At 34.7% G+C, this 17,057-nt stretch overlaps 1 protein-coding gene across 3 annotated transcripts in view; it reads right to left on the reverse strand.

Moving 5' to 3' along the window:
* Positions 1 to 17,057, reverse strand: part of AP3B1 (adaptor related protein complex 3 subunit beta 1) — a 248,578-nt gene that overhangs the window by 190,997 nt on the left and 40,524 nt on the right. For all 3 annotated transcript variants that reach the window (XM_044384102.3, XM_026498740.4, XM_057307051.1), the window contains exon 3: positions 15,210 to 15,284. In XM_044384102.3, the coding sequence (XP_044240037.1) occupies positions 15,210 to 15,284 (75 nt within the window). The remainder of the gene's footprint in view (positions 1 to 15,209; positions 15,285 to 17,057) is intronic.

Raw genomic sequence — 17,057 nt, forward strand, 5'->3', positions numbered from 1 at the left:
TGTTAAAAAAAAAAAAAAAAATCATTTAATCCTAGCCAAAATTAAAAATTCAATGTTTTATATACCAAATCCATTCTCAATTTTCCTTAAGTAAATAACTGAATAGCTTATATTATAACGTTAATATATTGTAGGATAATGAATGGCAACAAAAAAACGCTTGTAAAATAAGCATTTTAATAATCTAATCTATAACAGTAACATCCTATCAAGGTGTTTTGTAACAACACTCTAACAGGTCTTAAGGGTTCTTGCTTCAAGCTTATGCAATCCTTGTTTGCTGAGACTTTAAGTCTGTAGATGAATTAACCTACTTTCCTTGAGAACTGCAGACCACCAGCCTTAAGGAGTAAAGGACCAGTCTTCCCCAGAGAAGTCCTGAACACACTGGAACACAGCTGCTGCTGCTGCTGCAAGCAAGTCTGTTCAGGGTCATGTCAACATATGACTATTTGCCTGGGCACCACCTCCTCCTGCAGATAGCCCACCCCGAGCCCCCAATGTCCCACATCTTCCCCTTTAAAACTTTCTGGCTTTGCCTGGACAGGGAAGATGGTCTTTGGGAGGTTAGTACACCATCCTCCCAGGCTGCCAGCTTCCTGAATAAAGCAACCTTTCATTTCTCACCATCACCTGTCTCTCTACTGATTTTCAAACAGCGAGCAGGTGAACCTGAGTTCAGAACCAGTCTGTCTTATACACTTTCTCTTGAAGGGAATAAAAAATCCCTGAGCAAAGCTCAAACAAGAATATTAAAATATTAACTGAATTGTAAAAACATTTTCAAAATAAGGGATACAAATACTAGAAAGAGCTGGGTTCTGTCCACTAACTACATAGTATTTGAACTTATGTTTCCTCATCAATCAAAAGGTGCTAGTGTCCCAACTCTGACCATATGGCAATATTCACATTCCAATATACACTACATGATATTTTCAGCTCAGTAAGAATAAGTTATGACAATAATACCAATTTAATGTAATAAAAATTCCAAAAGACTGGAAGTGTCTTTCGAAAACTGTTTTAAATGACAATTTAATCACTGTCTATAACAGAATTATGAAAATTAAATAAAAATTAGAATTTGAGTTGAAATTCATCAACTGCTTCTTTTGGACACTGCTCACAGCCTACATCCTCCTTCTCAAGTATCTTCAGACACCAGTGCCTGATTAATTTCTTAGGTATCAGCAGAGTACAGATCTAAAACCTTATGGAATGTTCAAAGAGCACAAGAAATGAGGGGAAGTACCTGCAAATAGGTGGAATTGATGCTGGAAAGGAAAAAGAGTGCTACACCAGGCCATATTTTAGGTCCTACTAACCAATCTGAACTTTTTAAAAGATTAACTGCCATGACTATCCTTCTCTCATCCCCCAATTTCCTTTGACGCAGTGTAGTTTTGTTTTGTTTTCCTTAAGTAAGCTCTAGGCCCAATGTGGAGCTTGAACCTACAACCCCAAGATCAAGAGTCACATGCTCCACCAAGTAAGCCAGCGAGGTGCCCCAACACAGCATAGTTTGGAGTTCCCTCACTATCCTGTTTGCTTCCTTCTGAACTCACTCCAATTTGTCTGAATTACTTTCAGTGTAGTACTCCAAACCACAAATGAGATTTAAGTAGAACAAACAAGTTGAGGCCATCTTCCGTGTGAGGGGCTTCCACTGACACAGCTAATTCTTAAACATAACAATACATCTTTTCTACATGTACACTGACTAAATCAAGCCATATTTAAGTAAATGCTCTGGTCAGGTTTTCTTCTTTTAAAAAAGGGGCAAGATCTTACATTTATCTATAGAAACTGTCAACAACTTAAATTCAATCCATCGCGGCACCCTCTTAAGATAATTTTAGACCTTAACTTGTATTTCAACCTATTTTGGTATTCTTTACAATTTTATAAGTACAAGTGAAAACTTAATGAGCATACCTTCTACAACTTATCATTATTTTAAAAAAATGCTAAACACATCATGTTGTTGATACCAATCCATTCTTCTACAGTGTACAGACAGGATTATAGGTGAAAGTAACAAAAAAATTTATTTACAAATACTCTTCAGTGGTGAATGGATCAACTAAGTCTTAAAAACAAAATTAAAACTCTTAAAAAATTAAAACTCAGTATCCAATGCTGTCCATAATCTGCCCCAAAATTCCTTTCCAGTCAAAGAGTAATAGTCCCCAGATAGAACTTGCACTTTTTGTCTCCATCTCCACTCAGGTTATCATCCTACCTTCCTCCAAGTTCTGCTAATCATATCTTCCACAAAAGCAAAAGTGAAACAATAAAATGTCTATTAAAGATGAACAGTAAAATAAATCACAGGATACCCACATAACAGTACACTATGTAGCCACTAAATAGATTTAAGTAAATCTATACTTGACATTAAAAATACGTCCTTGTAAAATGTTTGAAGGTGCAAAATAGTATGCATTATATGATCTCATTTCTATATTAATAAAAAACACATATTTTATTTTATTAATCTAAGGTACACCAACAACAGTAAGATGTACCATTATTTTATGAACAAAAACCCTGCCAACTGTACGTCACCATCAATTCTTAAGTCTCACTTGCAGAAACTTTAAAATGCAAAACCAACATCTTAGAATGGACATAATATGGTAATAATAGCAAATACTTTATATATAGCACTAACTATATGCCAGGTGCTATCTCAGTGTTTTACTTAAACTAATTCATTTTAAATTCACAATTCAATGGATAGGTACTATTACTTCTATTTTACACATGAAGAAACTGAAGCACAGCGAGGTTTAGTAACTTGACCAAGATAGCACATCTATTAAATGAAGAACTACAACTCAAACTTAAGCCTAAGTTAAGAAATCTATATAGTAGGGGTGCCTGGGTGGCGCAGTCGTTAAGCATCTGCCTGTGGCTCAGGGCGTGATCCCAGTGTTCTGGGATCGAGCCCCACATCAGGCTCCTCCCTCCGCTAGGAGCCTGCTTCTTCCTCTCCCACTCCCCCTGCCTGTGTTCTCTCCCTCGCTGGCTGTCTCTGTCAAATAAATAAATAAAATCTTAAAAAAAAAAAATCTATATAGTAAAATGTTAATGGTGTTTATAACTGAGGTAACATTAACCAGTGACCTTCACTCTTTATGTCTTTATTATTTAATTTTTTTTACAATGAATATTAATTTTTTGTTCAGATAAAACAATAAAGATATTTTAACTTTGGGATGATTCTCATCTTTCCAAATGTCTTCTACTATAAAATAATAGTACTTTTTCTGATTATAAAAGTATCTGAAACTTTTTCATTATTAAAAAAATTGTCAAACTGAATATATTTTTAAGTTCTTACATTTCCACAAAGACAGCTTTTTCTGTAGCATCGATAAGATACAGCCACTAGAACTGTTTTAAACCTCTCTAATAGGTCAAAAAACTCAAGCTAAATGAACATACTTTTGCCAGTCAACCAATCTGTGACAGTCCTTCACTTTGGAACATCAGCCTATCAGGAACAAACTCACTCAAAAACAAAACAAAACAAAAACAAAAAAACACCTCCAAGGGCCAATCAATCAACAGCAGTCTCACCCAAGTGATCCCATACATACAGATGGTTATCAGCTCACCTAGGCCACTGAAAGTCCACAAACCCTTCAATGTTCACATAGAAGTAAGCAATCTTACACAAGAATACAAGTAGGTTCCAAAATTATGTGATACTACTATGTAAGCAACCATATGATCCAAAATATAACGAATGTTTTAGATTGTATTTAAATGGAAATATAAAGTTTTTAATTACAGTTTAAGAAGCATTTATCTAATTGTCTGAGCTATACATAGCTTTCTCCACTACCAGATTTTTAAGTTCCTAAGATTACAACAGTGCCAAAAAGCAATTAACACTTGCCAGTTGACTGATTTATAGCATTTTCAATAAATCAAATCAACACACCGATGCATTTTTATGTAAGATATTTCTCAAATCCACCTTAGAATGAACAAGAGGTTACTTAAATACAGGAACCATTCCTTATTCATCTGTATATTCTCAGTACCTATATCACAAGCCTGGCATATAGTAAGAGTTCAATAATTGGCTGAATGAAACATCACAGCCCAGTGGTATACTGAAAAAATTTATTAAGACATTTCCCATTAGATTGCTACATCAGGAATCTAACTTACCACCACAATGGTTATATTTCACCAAAGAGATGCCTAGAAAAACACCAACATATTATGAAAACATGATAGGTATTACAAAGATTGCCTCGAAAGTCTTTAACTTATGGGTTTAAAAAAATTAATCATTTAAAGTATTCTTTCTCTTTACTAATTATATATATTCAGATCCAGTCTATACTTCTCTGGAAAGTTCTGAAAGAAAATAGGTTAGAGTCTACCCATCCCCTCATCCTCCTGTGATTTATTTCTCAGCAACACCTTTATTTATCAAGTAAGGTACAGGCAACTTTTAAAGCTGAATTATGAACTCCAGAATATATCCAGGGCTTTATATTGGCAACACTGAAACATTCAGAACCACAGCTGAGCTAGCAGGCATTGCTGTAATTACTCACTATTGGAGAAGGATTTTTGTGACTGTTATAGCAAAAAGCATAACAATATTAAATCACAGAAGGTTGCAAAACACCAAATTTGTTCTAGTTCTGTTATAAGAATCAATCAATATTGACCACAAGAGGCCTATGCACTGACTGGCTGCAGGTGTGCAAAGAAAGCCTAGTTTCCCTGAAACCATTCTGTGACCAGAAATGGGAGTACTTAAAGCTCCGTGACTACACCATTCTCTCATCAGTTACCTTCATTCAATGTTACAACACTCCTTGCTGTAAAGCTAATCATAGCAGAGCCCCAGTAGGCTGGAAGAACACAGGCAGATCTGTTTAATTAGTTTATCAATACTAGTACATCAAACTTCATGAGTTATTGACTAAACCTTTGATTATTTTTGTACTATAACCACTGATTGCTTACTAGGTAACTTTTGGTATCATTTGACATCAAATGGAAGATGACGTACAGCTTAACTGTGTCTAAGGCAACATGTACTAATAAAAATGAAATTTTGCAGTTGACAGCAATGAAACATCAATCCTCTAAACATAAATTTTAAGAAGCTTATGTCAGTTTTCCCACAACATTAGAGAATTAAGCATATTTCAAAAAACAAGGTATTTCAAGAACAAAAGAAATCCAACAAATAGACCGATAATTATGTTTATACTGACATTTTTGTTGCAGAACATTAGGCAGTATAAGAGAATCTGAGTGTAAAGGGAAAAGATGAACAAACAGGTAAGTTCTACTATTATAACTACTGAACAGTACAAACAGCTTTGGATGAACAATAAAGAATACAGAATTTTCTGTTTACAGGAAGACTAGAAGTCCAGGGGTAATTAGTTAAGTTACTACCAATTTCTAAGGAATTGCTCATTTCTACCAATCTCTAAAACATAAAAAAATGTATACCAATGACAGATACCTCCCAAAGGATAGCTAATACCAGATGTTGATTTGGGGCCAAAGTAACTAAGGCAGGAGGAGGAGGAAGGAAGCACCAAACAGGCAGGATGGCTCTAAAAGGGGGAATGGATCTAAGATGGGTTCTAAAGACAAGCCACCTGGCTTTCAATTCTGAACTCTGAAACATAATAGCTATGTGACCTTGGTCAGATAATTTAACCTCTCTGTTATCTTGCCCTAATATATAAAATTTGGGAAATGACAGAATCAACCTCACAGGGTTATTTATGAGGATAAAATGAGGATATATGTGAGGTACTAACAACCTAGCACACACAGCATCTTTTAAATGTTAGCAATCATTGTTCCTAGGAATAGAGACTCACACCTAAGTCCAATATTAAATCAATCAAGTGTTCTGATATTAATTTACCCAAGTTAGTCAAACTGAGTTTATGATGGCTAATCATTTTGGTAGCAAAATTCACCTATCCAAAATATATAATGTATGCATTATCTAATAAAAAAAATTAAGTAGACTTTAAACAGTATCTAAAAATGGGTTTAAAGTACTTATCTTTAAAATCTTATAAATTATTCTAATAAAGTTAAAATGGTGAGGAAAATATTTCTTTTTATATATGGAAATGTGTACTCTAGAAATTGTATAAAATATACTCCTACTTTTACTTTCCAGATTTTGAATACATAAATCCAAGATTATTTAAACTAACTTACCTTATATGAGGAAAAACTATTTAAACTACATTAGAGACATAGTAACACCCAATCCACTGTTATAGTGTTAAAATAATAGCTAAGAGTCTACTTCATATCAATCTTGTATTTGTATTATATAACAACTAAAGCGTGACCTCACTGATCTTATTGTTCTACTTACACAAAAAATTCTACCATCATTCTCAAGTTAAGATTATTTTAGTCACTCTTTCTGTACCTACCCAATCCTTTCATTAAAAAGAAAATGTGCTCTGTTTCTAAAACTAAAAATACTTAATCATTGACGATAAAATTGCTAAAGATATATGGCTCAGTCAGTATATTCTGGCCATAAAGCACTATAAGACACTGCTATAGAAGTCTGATGTAGAGGTTGGAAAAGATGATGTGAATTTTCAAGTTTGTCACCAGTTATAAATTGACAATTCCACATACAAAGTAGGGAAAACTGAGACTAATGTTTCATTTGATCAATAACATTCCATATATATTTTAAGGCTTTAGGAACAATTACAGATTTTTATATGAAGCTATAATTCAATAATAGCTGAGAGACCTGATTTACCCTCCTACCTTAACCAAAGAAGATCGAGGGAAAAATAGTTTTCATATGTTGGACAACAAGCAGCACAGTATGTGAATCCTCAGAGGGAAAAGTCAAATGAGTGTGACTCTAGAGGGTAGTATATCCACCAGCACACCAAGGGCAACTCAAACAGAATCCAGAAGACTCACTGTGCTGAGAGAGAAATTAAAGTTCAGAGGCCAACGCTGCTAGAATTTGCAGAGCAGAAAAACAAACAGAAGGAAACTTCACAGAGATAGTGAGAGGGAGAGAGAGAGCACACACACTGTAGGTAACAATCACCAAGTCTTAGACTAAGCACTGACATGCACAAGAGTGAGCTAAACTATTTGAGGCCAGACCAAAAAAACAAAACAAAACAAAAAAACAAAAGAACACAGAACACCAAAAACAAGCACTGGAAAAAGGTAGGCAAAACAGATCTCAAAGATCACAAAAAGCTAGGAATAATTCATGTTTCTACCAGCCAGAGAGAAAATGTCTGATGAACACATGGGTTTTTGAGTAGAATCCTAAAAACAGCATCACCTTAGGAGTGGGATTAAATTAATCTAGACTAAAAATATTTCTGTACTCCCTGATTAATCTTAACCACATGCTTTGCAAAATCAAATGATTCCATATAACTGTACACTACAAAAAAACCCAACACAATTTAAAGGAATACAACAAGATCTAGCAGACGACAACATAAATTTCATATTGTTTAGTATCTAATTAAAATTTACTAAAGATATTAAAAATCTAGGAAAATATAAATCATAACCATGAGAAAAATCAATCTATAGAAAAAGACTCAAAATGACAGAAATGATAGAAATAGCAGAAGGGCACCTGGCTGGCTCAGTTGGTAGAACATGTGACTCTTGATTACAGAGTCATGAGTTTGAGCCCCACACTGGGTATACAGTTTACTTTAAAATACAATTTTTCAAAAAAAAGAAGAAGAGAACTTTATAGTAACTATTATAAATATGCTCCATATGCCCAAGAAGGTAGACAAAAACATGACTATCTTGAGGAGAGAATTGCAAGACGTGAAAGTGACCCAATGAAACATCCAGAGATGAAAAATACAAGAGTTGATAGTTGAAGAGATTAACAAGTTAGACACAACAAAGGAAAAGTCAGTTAACTTGAGTATACAGCAAGAGAAACTATCAAAACGAAGCAGAAAAAGACTGGGAAAAAACCGAACACGGTATCAGTGACCTGTAGGACAACATCAATTAGTCTGTATGTGTACCAGAAGTGCCAGAAGGAGTAAAGAGAAAATATATTTTTGAAAAATTAATGGCTGAAATGTTTCCAAATTTCAAGAAAATCAAAAGTCCACAAATAGAAGATGCTCAACAAACTTGAAGGAGGATAAACATGAAAAAAAAGACATCAAGGCATATCATAATAAAGTTCAGATCCAGTGCTAGAAAGAAAATCTTAAAACCAACAAGAGAAAAGAAAGACACATTACACACAATGAAACAGAGATTAACAATGACAGGAAACTTGTAGGACAGAAAACAATGAAATATTTTTTAAATACCAAACAAAAAAGACTGTAACCTAGAACTGTAGATTTTACTAGGCAAAAATATTTTCAAATTGTAGGCAAAATAAAGACTTTTTAAAAAAAAAGCTGAAATACCAGCAAAACAAGAAATGTCCTCTAGTCATAAGGAAAATAATACCAAATACGCTATTTGGGCCTATACAAAGGAATGAAGAGGGCCACAAATGTTAAAAATGAGAGAACATGTAAAAGACTTCGGGGAGCAGGCAACTCATTTTTAAATCTCTTTAATAGATAACTGAACTTCGGGTAATTTTGGAATAAAATTGTACCAGAACAATTTCCCACAGAAAACTAAAAAGCTAGGCATATTACAAAAGCACTGTGGGCCCTGGTGGTGAAACAGCAGCAGACATACTCTGGTTAAGAGTATATGCTCAAAGGTGACAAGAAAGAGCCATGTAAAGTAAATACCCCATTCCCATGGCTTTCTGACAAGGCCAAGTGAATACTGGATGAAGCACAAATAGAGGCACTGATGGACAAACCAGTCTCTCTGGTGAAAGGAACCAAAAAAAAAATGAACTTAGGAAAATTATGGCCACTGAAGAAAGTAGGGGAATCCCAGCAGGGAGAAAGCTGGAGACAGGCTCCTCAAACAATCTCCACCCACATCTCTGACGAACTCCTGAACCATGCAAGCAGAGAACAGACTCAAAGCAGCTCAGCAAAAGACAAAAAATACAAAATGAGAGTGAAGCTGCTACTTAAGAAATAGAACTTCCAATCTGAACCCAGTCAAGATAACCACCCTCAAAAATACCACATGTGGAGGAAAAATAAAAGAATACAGAATCTCCAGGATTTAATGTAATGTCAAGAACAGAACTCAAAATAAGAATAACCAAGGAAACAGAATACTGGAATACTGTGTACATATACACAGACACAAGAAACACAAGAAAATCAACCAAATGCAAGCTTGAGATAAACAAGATATTGGAACCAGCAGACAACAACTTTAGAGATGCTATTACACTTATTCTTAATTAGGTAAAAGAAAATGTTGTGCTCTCAAATAATGAAGAATAAAGCAAATCTTGGCAAAGGAATAGAAAAAATAAGAAAGAAACAAATTCTAAAATGAAAAACGGTTCACTAAATGTACAATCAAATGGAGATGGCAGAAGAATGAGGAGGTGAAACAGAAAACAGATGAATAAAAATCCAATGTGAAGAAAACAAAAAAGATATAAGAAAAGCAACAAAGCTTCATACACTGTTAGATAATATCAAAAATATAACATACATGTAATTTCACTACCAGAAGAGGAGAATGGAGCAAAATATTATATGAAGAAATAATGGCCATGCTGATGTTTACAGTAGCATTAATTACAAAAGCCAAGATATAGAAGTAGCCCAAGTGTCCATCGACTGACAAATGGATAAAGAAGAGGTGGGTGGGTGGATGTGTGTGTGTCCGTGCATGTGTTTGTGTGTCTATGGATATATGGAATATTACTCAGCCATAAAGAAGAATGAAATCATGCCATTTGCAATGACGTGGATGGAGCTAGAGAACATGATGCTAAGTGAAATAAATCAGTTGGAGAAAGACAAATACCCTATGATTTCATTCCTATGTAGAATTTAAGAAACAAAACAAAGGGAAAGAGAGAAACACAAAACAAGAAATAGACTCTTAACCATAGAGAACAAAACAATGGTTACCACGGGGCAGGTGGGTAGGGGATGGGTTAAATAGGTGATGGGGATTAAGGAGTGCACTTGTCATGATGAGCACAGGGTGATGTTTGGAAGTGTCGAATTATTATGCTGTACACCCAAAGCTTAAAAAAAAGAAAACAAAAGAACAGAAAACAAATAACAGCCAAAATTTCCCTAAGTTTGATCAAAGGCAGAAATTCATGGATCTAAGATACTCAAGAGACACCAAGTCAAATGAACGCAAAGAAGCTCAAAGCAAGACAAATGAAAGTCAAAGAGTAAAACATGAAAGCATCAAGAGAAAAATGACAAGTTACATAAGTGGTATCAATTATTCAATTAATAGGGACATTACATAAGGAATTACAGAGGATCTTTAAAGCAAAGAAAAACAACAACAACAACAACTATATAACCCAGAATTCTATGACCAATCAAACGATCCCTTAGGAACAGAGATAAAATGGAAACACTTTCAAATAAGAGATTTCATCACCAGCAAATCTGTACCACAGCAAAAGCTAATGGTACTTTTAAAGGCAGGAAGATAATGATAGTTAGAAATTTGGATATTAACAATACAAAGAACAATGGGCATGGTAAATACTGGATAAATGATAATCACCTTTTTCTGTTTTTTTCCTCTTAATTTCTTTAAAAATCATGAGTACTTAAAGCAAAAATTGCATTATCTTACAATGTTTTTAAACTGACACACATAATAACTAAAACATAAAAGATGGGAGGAATATAGATGTATATAGCTGCAATAAAAGATGGGAGGAATATAAATGTATATAGCTGCAAGATTTCTATATAAGTGAACAGATGCAATATTAAATAAAACTACAAAAGTTAAGAATGAATACAGTCAACAGTAAAAATAAGGCAAAGATAAACAGGTTAAAAATAAAAACAATTGGGGCGCCTTGTTATTAAGTCATTAAGCATTTGCCCTTCGGCTCAGGTCATGATCCCAGGGTCCTGGGATCAAAACCCCACATCGGACTCCCTGCTCAGCAGGAAGCCTGCTTCTCCCTCTCCCACTCCTCCTGCTTGTGTTCCCTCTCTCGCCATCTCTCTCTCTGTCAAATAAATAAATAAAATCTTTAAAAATAAATAAATAATAAAAACAAGAAAATTTAAAATGGGATTTCTTCTGAAACGAGAGGAAAGGAAAAAAGAAACAAAAGGAACAAGTAGAAAAGAAACAGTATAACAGTACACTCAAATCCAAACACATCAATTATGACATTAAGTGTTAAAAAAATAAACAATCCGATTCAAAGGCACAGTTTGACGGAATGGATGGGGAAAAGATGGAGCTACATGCTGTGAATAAGAGACGCATATTAGATACAAAGACACACATAGGCTGAGAGCAAATAGATGAAAAAAAGATACACTATACAAAGAGATGAGAAGGCTAGAGGGGCAATATTAGTAACAAATCAAATAGACTTTAAGACAAAAAGTATTACCAGAAATAAAGAAGGACTTAATTTTAGGATAAAAAGGTAATTTCATCAGGAAGACACAAAAAGAGTGATGCCTGATGGGAGTGCTTTAAAATATATGCTAGAAAATGACTAAATTAAAGGGAGAAATGAACAATTTCAGAATCATGATTGGGAGATTCAAAATCCCTCTCCTAGCAATCAGTGGAACAACTAGACAAGAGGTCAGTAAAAACAATTTTAAAAATATAAAAAAAATAACACTATCAACCACATTTATTTAAATAACACTTACAGAATATACATTCAACAACAGTAGAATACACATTCTCTTTAATTGCACATGGTATGCACACCAAAATAAACTTTGGTGATCTATAAACAAGTTCTCAAAGTTTAAGAATGAAATAATACTAGGTACGTTTTAAGACTAAAATGGAATTATGTTAATAGCAATCAATGTTAAGATCATTAAGATAACCCTCCCACCCCCAATATCAGGAAATCAAACAACATACTTTTAAATAATCCATGAGTCAAAACAGAAATCATAAAGTAAATAAAAATATTAATTAAACAATAATGAAAATACATAAAATGAAATTTGGAAAACACAAGTGAAGTAATATTAGGAGAAAATACATAGTGTTAAAGGTTTTACAGTAACAAAAAGATTTGATCTGAGTTTCCAACTCAAGATATTAAAAAAAGAACCAACCCCACATTATGTATAAGCCTGAAATATGAAAGATAAATACAAAAGTTATAATAATAATAATAAATCCATGACACAGAAAACAGAAAAAAGTAAACTGATAAAACCAAAAGCTATTTTTCAAAAAGGTCAATACAACTGATAAGGCTCTAAATTGGTCAAGAGAAAAAGAGAAAATATAAGAACTACGAATATCAGGTATGAAAGAGAAAATATCACTGCAGAAGGCACAGACACTAAAAAAATACTAAAGGAATATTATTAACAACTTTATGTTAATAAACAGACAACCCAGATGAAGTGGATAAACTTCCTGAATGACAAATTACCAACCCAGATCCCAGAAGAAACAGAAAATCTAAATAGTCCTGTGTTGGGGGTTCACCAAAACCATCTTCAGGCTGGATGATTGGCCAGAAGGATTTACAGGACTCAAAACATTGTTTTACTTAGGGTTATGGTCCATTACAGCAAAAGGATATACAGTAAAATTAGTAAAAGGAAAAGGTACATGGGTGAAGAAGTCCAGAGGAAACCAGGCACAAGCTTCCAAGAGTCCTCCCACCAGTGGAATCACCATAAGATCTGCTTAATTCCTTCAGCAACAGTATGAAATGACATGTACAAAGTACTGCCAACCAAGGAAACTTAACTGAGAAAGACTGTCCAATGCATGCAAAAGCAGCAATGAGATTCCACTTTATACCCTCTAGGATAGCTATAATCTAAAAGAAAATAATTTTTTTCAAAAAACAAAAATAAATATCAGTGAAGATGTGGAGAAATTAAAACACATACGGTGTTGATACAAATGTGAAACGATGCAGCTGCTGTGGAAAAGAGTTTGGCAGGTCCTCAAAAAAACATACAGTAACCATAAAACTCAGCAATATCACTACAAGGTATACATACAAGAGAAATGAATACACAGGTTCACACACAAACTTGTACAAAGTGTTTATAGTAGTGTTATTCATGATAGCTAAAAAGTGGAAACAACCCAAGTGTCACTTATGAATGAATATACAAAACTCAGTACACATCCACAGAATGGAATATTATTGGCAATAAAGAGGAATGACGTACTGATGCACACTACAACACGAATGGACTTTGAAAACATCACTTTAAGTGAAAGAAGCCAAACACAAATGTCACATACTATATGACTTCATTTATAAGAAATGCCCAGAATAGGCAAATCCATAAAAACAGAAAGTAGATTTAATGGTTGCATAGGGCTGGGGGCATAAGGAGTGACTACTAATGAAAGCGGGATTACTTTTTGAGGTGATAAAAATACAGAGGAAGTAGACAGTGGTGATGGTTGCACAATTCTGTAAATACACTATAAATCACTGAATGGCACACTTTAAAAGTTATGGCATGTTAACTGTATTTCAATAATCTTTTAAAAAGATGACTGACTAGAGCAAAAATAACCATGTATTTTTAGGAAGTTTTAGCATATTTAAAATTAAAATTCATGACAATATAGGAAAAGATGGAAGGGGAAAATGAAAATTCACTGTCATAAGGTTTTCAAAGTATATGTGAAGACAGTGCTAACTTAAAGATGTATACTGTAGTGGTAGACTGTAATAAGATGTACATTGTACACCCTAGGGCAAGCACCTCCTAAATAAATAAATAAAACAGAGATATAGCTTTAATAGTAATATTAATAGCTGATTATGTGAAAAACTCCCTTATATTCTTAATTTCTACTTCTTATACTCCATCTAACTCCACCTAAAACATCTGCCTCGATGTCACTAAGTCCTTGAAAATATTCTGCAGTGGAAATTGCTCCTTCTGTCAAACTTTCCAGACTCAAAAACAGAGTCAAGCACATTCCCCACAGTTGATGGTCACAGTTGTTAGCAATGGGCAAAGAGGAAGCATGTGAGCTGGCATTTTCATTCTCATGCATGTATCACTACTTCTTACTGAGTAAACATATCCTCCAGACAATCACTACCACATCAATTGACAGTGAGATGCGTGACAGACATGATCATTCAATCCTCTTCCTTACTACCTTGTATTCTTTCAAAAACAAGCCATTTGCTCAGATCAATCTCTTATCCCTTTCACTGAACTCTTCATCCTACTCATCTTGCTCAATGGTTTCTACACTGGCTCTTATTTTTCTTTTATACTTTATCAAAAGTCATTAGTCCATCTGACCCAACATTACCTTGGCCTCAAAGATCTTTGAATTCCTGTTTCAAACACCACTTACAAACCCACACAAAGACAAGTAATTGAAGGCTCACAATACATCCTGCCTCTGCCCACCTTCTGCTGTACAGAGGCAGAGTATACCAGAGCTAAAATGTTGCAAGAAAAACACTACATTTGGAGAAATAATACTTGGGTTCAAACACTGCCCTTATACTGCATGAACTTAGGTCTGTTTCAGTGGACATGTGCTATCTTAAAATTAAGTCCCTAGAGCAGAATTTCAAGTAAACTGGCTTCTAAGAATAAGCAACAGTTACCATCATTCACCCAGGTGAATTAATCTCAATTTACTTTTCACATTCTCCATCCAAAAATCCAAATACTGTTTATTTAAGATTATGGACATTTTAACTATAACAAAAAAAATTAGTGATACTTAAGGATCTTATGCTGCATTTCAAAGTAACTGAAAAATATGACTCTTTTACAAAAGGAATCATGAAAATTATGAATCAAAATAGCACCTCAAGGGGCACCTGGGTGGCTTAGCCAGTTGAGCAGTTGAGCATTAGACTCTTGATTTCACTGAGGTCACGATCTCGGGATTGTGGGGTCAGGCTACACACTCTGCACAGAGTCTGCCTAAGATTCTTTCCCGTGCTCCCTCTCTCCCTCCCGCTCTGCTCTTACCAACCCCACCCCCACCGGCTCCGCATATGTGTGCACAGGCTCACACTCTTTCTAAAATAAATAAATCAATAAAATCTTAAAAAAAAAAAAAAACAGTACCTCAATATTTTTACTGGCCACATTCTTCACAACAGCAGGAAACAGTTCAGATGCATTTTTCCCTTTTGCAATCATCTGAAGAATAAAAGTAGAGTATTAGAGCTGAAACCTTTTTTAAATTAGTCATTTGAAAATAAAACATAAATTCTAATACATTAAATATTTAGAAAACGATGGGGCGCCTTCAGCTCAGGAAGTGATCCCGGCCTTCTGGGATTGAGCCCCACATCAGGCTCCTCTGCTGGGAGCCTGCTTCTTCCTCTCCCACTTCCCCTGCTGTGTTCCCTCTCTCTCTGGCTGTCTCTCTCTCTATCAAATAAATAAATAAAATCTTAAAAAAATATAAATAAATAAATAAATATTTAGAAAATGGAATCAGCAAATAAGCTATGGAATTAACAAGCTTAATTCTTTTTGAGTTATCTTATTACTTATCTAGACTATCTGCACCAAAGAACCAATGACTTGTGTATCAACATAAATACACAAATACATAGATACATTAAAGAAGAAATATCTAGTAATTTAAGACATAAAACATTTACAGTAGTTTTCTCTGGCTAATGAGGTACGTGCAAATGCTTTTTAAATATGTATACTGTTCTTTATTTCCCAGGTTCTTATATTAAAATTATACTTACATTTGCAATGGAGGCGGGGAGGGGGGGGAGGAGTGGAATGAATGTTATTTTGAACAAGCTATTTCTCCCCCTGGCTTTCTTTTCATGGGTTCTACTTCTCCAACCACTACTTTCCAAAGTTCCCTTCGCCAAGTCCTCTTTTCTGTCCACTAAAGTTCTGTGCACCATCTTTCCAGGCTACACTATTCTGTAATCTCTGAAACTCCTAACATTTCATTCACCTTCAGGACTTAACTCTCACCACTATGGGGGGATCAATTCTCCAAACTCTAGCCCTAAATCTGAGACCTAGTAACACTTCTATAATTGGACATTAGAGGTCTCTCTCATCTCAAACTTGCTGTCTAAAACCAAACTTATTTTTCATGATAAAATGGCATTCATGCTAGAACTTCCTATTTCCACTAATTTTCCCAGATACCAGAAACCACAGAATTATCTGGGTTTCTTTTCAAATCTACAAAATAACTAGGTCCCGTTGTGATTTCTTTGTACAATCACATTAATCCTTTCTCACTGTTACTATCCTAAAATAGGTCACTATCACCTCACAAAGACTTTTTCCAACAGTCTCCTGCTCCTGTCCATAATGTACATCACTGACAGTTTCACAAGCTTAAAACACTACTGTCTTTATGTAAGTCCCTCTCAAAGATTTCAAAAGCCCCTAAGTGCCTAAGAATCCAAACTATTGGGCGACTGACAGGGTTGCTCAGTAGGTTAAGCATCTGCCTTCAGCCTGGGTCATGATCTCAGGATCCCAGGATCCAGTCCCGCATTGGACTCCCTGCTCAGCAGGGAGTCTGCTTCTCACTCTTCCTCTACCTGTTCCCCTGCTCATGCTCTCTCTCTCTCTCAAATAAATATCTTTAAAAAAAAAAAAAAGAATCCAAACTATTTCACTTAATAGCACATGCCTTCCGAGTTTGCAACACTGCTTTTAAGCGCATCAATCATTATTGTTCTACACAAATGCTATTATGAAAGTAAACTGACCAGTACCAGAACATTTTCTGGCTCATCTATGACTGTACTCATACCACACCCCCAACTAAATTTACCTTTCACATTCCTCCCAAATTCTAATCGCTCTCCCTTCCTAGAGTCATCTTCTAATACCTGGCCTTCCATGTCACCCAATTCTAATTTCTTCTACAATTTTTTAATTCATACTTTTCATTTGGAATTTTCTATGCACTATATTTTA

Source organism: Ursus arctos, unplaced genomic scaffold (assembly GCF_023065955.2).
Source record: "Ursus arctos isolate Adak ecotype North America unplaced genomic scaffold, UrsArc2.0 scaffold_5, whole genome shotgun sequence".
Lineage (NCBI taxonomy): Eukaryota > Metazoa > Chordata > Mammalia > Carnivora > Ursidae > Ursus > Ursus arctos.